The sequence below is a fragment of the Erigeron canadensis genome, chromosome 1 (genome assembly GCF_010389155.1).
Source record: "Erigeron canadensis isolate Cc75 chromosome 1, C_canadensis_v1, whole genome shotgun sequence".
In the NCBI taxonomy this organism is placed as follows: Eukaryota; Viridiplantae; Streptophyta; class Magnoliopsida; order Asterales; family Asteraceae; genus Erigeron; species Erigeron canadensis.
The window spans coordinates 23702849-23712494 of NC_057761.1; the positions used below are offsets into that span (position 1 = coordinate 23702849).

Sequence of the window (9646 nt, forward strand, 5' to 3'; positions counted from 1 at the left end):
GACGTGTTAGTTGGTTAGTGGTAAATTGGTAGGAATCCTCTGGTCACATGTACCATCTTGGTACCCAGAGCGCACACCGCATAGAAACCATGTCTGGTGAAGCACCATCCTCACCACATGAGACACAAGAGATATTTCTCCATTTACATTTAATAAGATTTGAACCTATGACCTTGTAGTCTTCATCTTATGAACCCATGCGGTCACGGTGACAGTACCAGTTGATCTATAATCCGTTGATCTTTTTATCTAATTTACACACATATTCACACATTTATCTAAGGTGATGGGTCTAACCTCCTTCACTTTTCTTCATCGTTTCACCGAAGACTCCAAACCGGTGAGCAAATCTATTAACCCATGGCAACAGTGTCTCCAAACCAATGAAGTTGGCGAGTCAAACCTCATACTAATAAGTAATAACCAGTGGCGTCTTCCACGAGTTTTGAATCTCAAAATCGTCTTCGATTGTGTATAAGAGAGTTGAGATGTAGACAACCTTACCCCTATTTAAAGTAGACAGACTGCTTTCAAGTTCGACTAAAGATACAAAAAAACATCTAGTTTTACATGATGATCAAACATTTGACCTCTGTCACAAAGATTCCAATCACTTAATACAAACCAGTTGATTAAAGTTATGAGACTGCCAACAGAATTTCAACTTTTTTTTATCCTTATATGCATTATTCAGTTAGTCTTTCCAATAAACTAATCTAGCCTGATTCATTGGAATTCCCTCTCCTTAAGTTTTGTGGCCATGGATCCCAAATCCAAAAAAGATGGTACATTATTTATATTTAGGAGTTAGTGGCTTTCCATGTGCTATGCCATGTCAATGTTTTGCCTTTATAGGATCGTAACTCACCGTCCATCCTTAAGATTCTCAACACTTATTTTTCTTATATATTCATCAACATTATATTTCACATTCCCATACATACTACTTGCACTATCTCTTTCTTTCTTGTTCCACGTCATTTTTTTTCATTAAGGATCATTATGGGTGAAGAACAGAAAGTGGTTAGTATTGATGATCATTATCAAATTATAAACATGTTTATAAGGAAATTAAAGTGGTTTCTATTTATAAAAGTTAATTTGTTACGTTTATAACTTTATTTAATTAATAGGAAGAACCAAAAGTCGAAGAAGTGAAACCAGAAGAAAAGAAAGAAGAAAATGCTGATCAAGAGAAACCTCCTGTTGTTGAAGAGAAAAAAGAAGAAGAACCAACACCGCCGCCACCACCACCACCACCTCCATTTGTGTTGTTTATGGATTTGCATTGTGTTGGTTGTGCTAAAAAGATTGAAAAGTCCCTTATGAGAATTCCAGGTATTTATATACTCTCTTTTTGTCATATATACACGTACACACTTAGTGGAAAAAAGGGTATCCTGAGCAATTGCAATAATCGGATTCATTGATATTCCTGGGACCCATGCATAAATAACACTAGAATAAAATTTTTCAAACGAAAACGGAGCCAGGCACCCTAGGCCCTAGTAAGCTTCGTCCCTATATACACTCTCTCTTTTGTATGTTGCAGTTAGAAAGAATGAGTATGTAACACTTGAATTAGTTAAATGATATAGTTAAAATATTTAATCAAGTAGAGGATGGATTGTACATTCCATGTTTTGTAGTTTGTCCTTAAGTTAACTAAACTAGCTTGTATGTATACTTGATAGATGGTTTAATAAGAATGTTGTTATATATAATAGGGGTTGTAGGTGTGGAATTTGACATGGTGAAGAACCACGTAACCATAAAAGGAGTAGTGGAACCACAAGCAGTTTGTGATAAAATAACCAAGAAAACAAAGAGAGTTGCCAAAGTATTGTCACCTCTTCCTGCTGCTGAGGGAGAACCCATCCCTCAAATTGTTAACTCTGAGGTTCCTGGATTGGTTACGGTCGAGTTGAATGTCAATATGCACTGTGAAGCTTGCGCTCTACAACTCAAACGCAAGATCCTGCGTATGAAAGGTACTGAATTTCTACTTTTACTACAACAGATATGTCATTTACGTATATACACTTCTATTTTTACAATATATATGGTTTTTAAATGGTACATTCTTTCATTTGTTCAATACATTTGAAGCGCAAAAAATAGAAAGTCATAAAAGTTTTGTGTAATATATAGCATTCTGTTAATGTCATAATGGCATCTGTCGAATAGAGGGTGTCCTTGCCATCTAAAGGTGAGGGTCCACTCAAACCAAGATAGTTAATTGTATTAATCAGGTCCCACTATGTCCTTGCTAAGTAGGTATACAAGGGAAAACCTCACAGAGGCTCCCATCAATTGGGATTAATGAAGATCAAACACTCACCTTATGGTTAAACGTGTAATATATATATAGCATACATTAAGAAATTTTGGTGTAACAAATCATTAGTCTTGTTTTTAATTAAGACTAACCTTTTGTTTTTGGGTACTTATAAGTAGGCTATGTACATTATTTGTCTAGAATTCCAAGCATGATTTATAATTTTCCATGTCTAGATCTCATACTTCTGTTATACGTTATTACGTATACAAATTTGAGAAAAAAAAAAGGATAAGTATCCTGGAATGTAACAAATTTTGAACGAATGTCTATAATAGGAAATAACTAAAGTTGTGTGTATTGTATGTAAACAACTTTAAAAAATGTTTATTATATGTAAGAAAACATATGTGACAACCATATAGAGGTGCCACTTGTCTGATTTTAATTGGTTGAATACATTTTCTTACATACAATAAACATTATTTTCGAGTTGTTTACATACAATACACATAACTTTAGTTATTTCCTACTATAGACATTCGTTCAAAGTTTGTTACATTCCAAAATACTTATCCCAAAAAAAATAGCATACTTATTTGCATACTCAAAATGAAACTAAATTATTGAGGTATATATACAATTTGCAGGTGTGAGAACAGTTGAGACAGAAGTAAGTTCAAGTAAAGTGATAGTGACTGGGAGTATGGATGGGGAGAAGCTCGTGGAGTATGTGTATAGGCGCACGAAAAAGCAAGCAAAGATAGTGCCACAACCTGAGCCCGAGCCAGCACCAGAACCCGAACCTGAGAAGCCCAAAGAAGAAGAAGCAAAACCCGAAGAAAAGCCAGCGGAAGAAGCAAAGCCTGAAGAGAAACCGGCAGAAGAAGAGAAGAAAGAAGGCGATGATGGTCCAAAAGAGGAAGGAAAGAAGGAAGGAGGAGGTCATGTAGAGAGAATGGAGATGATTGATATGCAAAGAATGATGTATTACCATCAATATCCACCATTGTATGTTATGGAAAGACTTCCACCACCACAAATGTTCTCTGATGAGAATCCAAATGCATGCTCTATTTCTTGATATATGAAAATACATAACTATATATAAATATATAAAAATTATATATATAACAAAATTCAGTCACAAATATTTTTGAATGTGATGTGAATACCACATTGTTGATTACTTATCAATATATTACCTTATGTTTCCATTCGCAATCTCATATATGATATATGTCATTCTCAAATAGAAGGTTCGGATGATATAATCCGTTATTGGTAGTATACTAGATTACTAGTATGTGAAATTATTTTTATGGTCCAAGACCCAGAGGACCTTAGGCCTAACAATGAGTGAGGTGGTTGGAATCAATATTTACGAATTGGCTGGTCATGGTACGTCATGATTCAGATAAGTTCACGACATTATAACATTGAAGTCCATTTATCCTATTCAGTCGCACGCCAAGTCGATTGTTACTTGTCACTTTCTAAAAGACGGATAAATATTAATTAGATATATGTCAATAGTCTAAACTAGCCACGCACGGGTCAAAACCTGGATTGGCCCGGACCGGCCTGGTAGGCCCGGCTCACCCCTAGTCTAAGCATTTATTTAAGTTTTGCATTTGTTTAATTAATTAGTTAAAAATGTAAGTTAACTAATTAAACATAGTATCTATTGTCATGTGTTTTCAACCAAGTGTACCCTTGACTTTACATATAAATAATTAAATATACATCTTATTGACACAGAGATAAAACGGAAGACATAATGTAAAAGGCTGACCATATATTGTACATGTAATTTCGGTTTTGGGTGAACCAAAAAAGAAAAGGCCACCCTTGCATGGTGTCTCGTATATCCATCCCAAGACTTCAAAATACATGCAAGGAGATATCATTTACTCCACCAACACACTCGACCCATATCATTGAAAATCCTTTTAAAACAATGAGCCTATAATCACATTTATAATGAATAAAGAAACGACAAGTAATTGTATAAGCATTAAATTTTGGTTTGGTTATAATTGATTAAGAAGCAAAATTTTAAAATGGTATAATATGTTTGGCTAATAAAGCAAAAACCCATTTAGAATGTAAACTATAGGCTATCTATCCAAGAGTACATTCGAACCTTGAACCTTTAGAAGTTCGCAATACGCGAGAGTCTTGGGCCAGATCTCAATTGGCGTTGGCAAGGGTGAAGTGGGGTTCGCGATACCCGAGAGTCTTGGGCCGGACTTCATGTGTGCCTTTCATGAAAGGTTTACTTCAAATAAACACTTTCTATCACCACAGTACACATTCTTAGTTCTAGAACAGAGAAACAGCCATCTATGGAACAAAGTGTACCAAATGGGGAGCTTTGTGCCCCAATGGCTGGGGTAGTAGTACCAAATGACTGCTTCGAAGTTCGAATGCAGATGCTGATTGACCAAATGTTGGACAACCCAAAACCGAAAAAAGAACTAGCAGTACCCAAAGTAGTAGTCCCTTAGGCTCCAAAAGCAGGAGTAATCAAAGCAACAAATGCTGGTGTGCTTGATGTACCAAACGAACAAAGGCTGGAGCACTGAAGAACCAAATGCATTAGTGGCGCATTGTATGAGCATCTGCCGTATAACAAGATCCAGTAGTGAACAAGTATACAAGTACAAGTACATACAGCGAAACCGTCAAAAGAATGTTAACTTCAGCTAGGTAGCCTACCAAACCTGCTCATTTATGCCCATTTTGACACTTCTATGCAACAAGGTCCAGTTCATCACGACACGGAGGAACAACATCTAATCTCATCATACTCCTGTATTGTTCTGGAACGAGTGCACCTGCTTGCACACATAGCTCAACCAACGCAGGAGCCTTACCATAATACCTCTTCAAATCATTGCACAATGGAGGACCCGATGGGTCAGAAACATGCCAAACGTAATTGGGTCCCACCACATCAAAAATTGTCGCTTCTTGCCATGCATGCATGCCATTTCGAGACTGATGTTTTGACGCCTTGCAATTCCTAACCTTATGCCCCTTGGGACCAACCTGAATCTCAGGACAATATCCACATGTATGAACTTTGTATTTTTCCATTATCTTCTTCACACCAGATATCATTTCAAACCAGGAATCAAGCGTCACTGTGCTCAATTCCCATAAATCAACCTTAGGTGACTCGCCCGTGTTCAAAGAAAGAGCTGCACTGTAATCAATCTGGCTTTCTATCATTTTATCTGTGTCTAAGTTTCCTATCCTTTTATCTGTGTCTAACTCAAAATCCACAATTCTACCTTCTATGCTATATACAGGTCTGGTTCTTCTCTTTGTAGGGTACTTTTCAAGGTTCAATCCAGCCTGTATGCAGAGCTCTACAATGCCCGGAAGTTGTTTGGCTGAACGACTCTCATTATGTACAACCCGTGGCTTCCCAACACGGTCATAGAGATGGAAGCATTTGGGAAAATATATTACATCATGAATTCTTCCTTTTCGCCAGACGTGGGTAGCATTTCTTAAACCACTCTTTGGACCAGTACATGTCCTAATCTCATGACCTACCTCACCAACATGAACCTCAAAGCAATGTCTGAAAACTCCGATACGCACCCATATAAGTTGATTAGAGATGGGAAAACAGGCATGTTTAGTAACTAGTTCATATAAAGACTATTAATCACCAAGTAAAAGTGGACCAGGCTTAGATGAGCCACGACACAGTTTGTCCTAACAAAAGAATGCTTCTTATAAATAATTAGTGGACAAAATTATAAATTATATTTGCATAATGATCTAACTTTCTATTAAAAAGCTACTTTCAGCTAGTTTCTCAAGCTATTTTCTCCCCCAGTTGACACATTAGAAACAGAACATAACCCGACTCGAGCCATTGATAAGTAAGCGGGTCAAAATTAACACCTCTGCATAGGTTCATATGGGAAACAAAGGAAAAACATCACACAACACATTCATGATGCTATAAACTAATATTTTTATTATTTTTTCTCAATCTGGATAAACTGAAAGTACGAGTCAATCATAAGAAACCCGAACTGATAAACGATGCACAGAAAACGACTCATATCATACCAGACTACTCTGTACGTTACTGAAATTTCCATTTAATATCCTGATATCAGAATTGACTAAATTTCTTAATGGGCTCTTGGTCTAGTGGTCTAAGGCAGGTCCCTGGTTCAAACACGGGGGTAAGCATTCAATTACTAACCTTGTGGCAGCTAACAACTAACATTTTCCGTTCAAAAAACAAACAACTGATTAAAATTTGTATATATATATATATATATATATATTTATACCTGCATCGAAGAACTGGAACGGCATTCACGAGCTTAGGCAAACCGAGTAAAATCGATTCTCTAGCTCGATAAACTCGATGGGCTACATCCACCAGTTCAGGAACAAGCAGACCATTTTCAGGGGGTTGTTCTAAAAGCTTACAAGGTTGGGCCTTTCTATCTTGTCTTTCTTTCTTGGCTCTTTGGACTAAAATTTTCATGGGTGTTGGGTATGGTTTTCTTTCGGATTTGCTCTTAGGAGGTTTCGGTATGTCTGCAAACAAATCATAATCATTGTCGGAATCTAGAGATTCAGTTTTTGTTGTTGTTGCTGTTGTTGTTGTTGTTGTTGTTGTTGTTGTTGTTGTTGTGTCTACTGTTAAGGTTCTTGAGGAACTTAATAAATGGGTTGGATTTAATTGGAGTTTTTTTAATGAATTAGAATGAATAAATATGTATAATGATGATATATATCTTCGGTGCATTTGAGGAATTTTAATAAGAAATTGTCACCTTCGGTATTGATGGTCGGATTGAATTGGGGGTGAATGGTCGGTTGCCGGAATTGGAATGGCAGCGGCGTGGTTTATTATTAGAAGAAAGGTCAAATGGTTAATAAACTAAATAATAAATGGCCACAAGTTTTGTCAGCCAATAGTTCATCAAACAATTCGTAAATTAACTTATCCAAAATGAATAATGAATCTAACTTATATACTTAAAAACTTAAAATTTTAATAATTTGATATGTAAATTCTATTGATTCTCTTTTTTAATCTTAACCCTCGATTTTTTAACATGTCATTAGACATACAAATTAGGTTGATATATGTCATTATGCCAACATGATCGAACGACGTGGTCATGATGATGAGAAAAAATGTATGTTTTACTCGAAGATAGTGGTATTGGAAAAATTTTTGAAAAAATAAAATTAAAAAATATGTAAAAATTAAATGTAAAAGGGTCAAAATATTATTTGGTATTTTTCTTAAATTATGTGTTAGTATCTCAAAAACAATTTACTTAGTTAGTCCTTTGGATAATATGGTGATTATAAAATAGTGATCATGTTAAAAATCATACGGATTACAGTAATAAGAAACACAAAAGGAAACACAATATCAATATCTGTGCATGTATCCGAGCTGATATACAGACAACCAATCATAATGGTCTAAATGGCTCAAGCAACCAATTAGAAAAAAACACAAAGATCGATCGCATTAATAGACAACCTTAAACATCACAAAATTATCGGAACCGACTCTTTGATTGTGGGTGTATAAATACCCCATAATGCTACACACGTATCCATATATGCACCGATGTTTATTCATTCCTGTCGCATAACTTCTCTATTCGATCTTCAAGCAGGTTTCTTATTTTCTTTGTAATTAAATTAAGCTTTACATAATAATTTTTATATAATTTGTTTATTGTAGATATTTGGAAAGTTTATAACTCGAAGTACGTTTTGTTTCTTATTATATATATGATCATCTATATACTATAAATCTTATATGTTTTGTTATATCAATTGTTAGTTGATTCTCGGAAGCAATGGCTCGTACCAAGCAAACCGCACGCAAGTCTACCGGTGGAAAAGCTCCAAAGAAACAACTCGCCAACGGATTTATGAGGGTTCGCAATGCTTGTTTCTTACAGTTAATTAAAAGATGAATTAGTTACACAAACTTTAGTTCATAATGCTTAAGATAACTTGTTTTAAAGGGTAGTGTGAGTCTAGCGATAACACTACTAACTAGGTAAAGTGAATCTAACGAGAATCTGAACCGTGATTAAGTTTTCAACAGGCAGACAAACAAGTAGGATAGTATTTGGTCGTACCATGAGATCGGAGATGCCGAACAAGTATTTTAATTTAATTAATGATATTTGTTTTTTCAAAACTACTTTCAGATTAGACTCTCGCTGCAAAGCGCGTGGTTAGATTTTATTTATTTTACTGTTAAAAGCATTAGTTTATTAGGAGTTAGTGACAAACCCCCAAACAAACTAGAATTACACGTACTGCTAGATTAGGTAACGCAACGCGTCCCTGCGAACGATCCTGTAACTTACCACTAGGCTATATTGCATTGATCGGGTTCTCTACTGGTTAAGTGTGTTAGTTTAGATAGTTACTTGTACAACATAAATTTAAAGACCAGATTTACTCATAAAACCAACACATCATCAAAGATCTTTATCCGATCTTTATTATATATATCCCTAGAGCTGGGTAGTTATTACCTTTAGAGCTCCGGGATGATTATGCTGAGCGGAGGCTGAGCTCCGTTATAGGCATGAATAGTTTTACCTGTACGAAGGTGACTTCGTATCCTACTTCTGCTTCGGGTACGGAGCTAGAGCTCCGTATGGGTATATCATCACTAACTAACAAGACTATCTTTTGGCATGTAGCACGTAACACAAGGTTAAAATTTTAGATCTTTCATATGACATGTTACTAATGACTTGAATATCCCGGAGAGAGAGGCCTTCTTCGCCTTACACCTAAACCGTGCAAGACAGACCCAATGTCAATAACACAATTAACATTAAGGATTCATATACACATGATGGGGTTGGGTATTGTAAAACAAGTATTAAATTAAAACAAATAAGACAAGATCTTGACCATTAAAACATGGTTAAATTGATGCACAGTAAAACAAATAAAACAATAGATTTTTCTTCACTAGAGATCATCGTGCAGCAATTGCTTCGTGAGGAAATAATGGAATGAGAAAAAAAAAAATAATAAATAGAATGCGCATGCATACGACTGATCCATACAACGTGTATAAAAGGCCCATTGGACCAGAACGCAAAAATGGGCACTAGAACCGCTTGCAGAATCAAATCCTGTTTCACAAGATCCTATATCAGCACCAGTTCAAATTCTTGAGGGGATACCAATTTAAATTGGGAACCCACCAGTTCAAGTAGCTGTAACAACCTTGCCTAATGATCGTTAAGTTTTTTTTTTTACTATTAATCTTTTATTGAGTTATTTGTTAAAAGTTTATGTTAATTCGTATAACGAGACAAAAACCCA

The 9646-nt window shown here is 35.6% G+C and overlaps 2 protein-coding genes across 3 annotated transcripts; one reads left to right on the plus strand and one right to left on the minus strand.

Moving 5' to 3' along the window:
- Positions 1-842: 842 nt before the first annotated feature.
- LOC122585273 (heavy metal-associated isoprenylated plant protein 9) lies at positions 843-3495 on the plus strand. The gene is made up of 4 exons (XM_043757392.1): positions 843-1023; positions 1134-1338; positions 1728-1991; positions 2929-3495. The coding sequence occupies exons 1-4, from the start codon at positions 1003-1005 to the stop codon at positions 3360-3362; spliced, it is 924 nt and encodes a 307-aa protein (XP_043613327.1). The 5' UTR covers positions 843-1002; the 3' UTR covers positions 3363-3495.
- A 794-nt stretch (positions 3496-4289) lies between these two features.
- On the minus strand, positions 4290-7190 carry LOC122610637 (APO protein 3, mitochondrial). 2 transcript variants are annotated; one of them, XM_043783616.1, is made up of 3 exons: positions 6604-7190; positions 5005-5873; positions 4290-4902 (listed from the first exon to the last, which is right to left on the minus strand). In XM_043783616.1, the coding sequence occupies exons 1-2, from the start codon at positions 7065-7067 to the stop codon at positions 5033-5035; spliced, it is 1305 nt and encodes a 434-aa protein (XP_043639551.1). In that variant the 5' UTR covers positions 7068-7190; the 3' UTR covers positions 4290-4902; positions 5005-5032. The 2 variants fall into 2 exon arrangements, with proteins under 2 accessions (XP_043639551.1, XP_043639545.1); XM_043783610.1 differs by having other exon boundaries at positions 4290-5873.
- Between the last annotated feature and the right edge of the window lie 2456 nt (positions 7191-9646).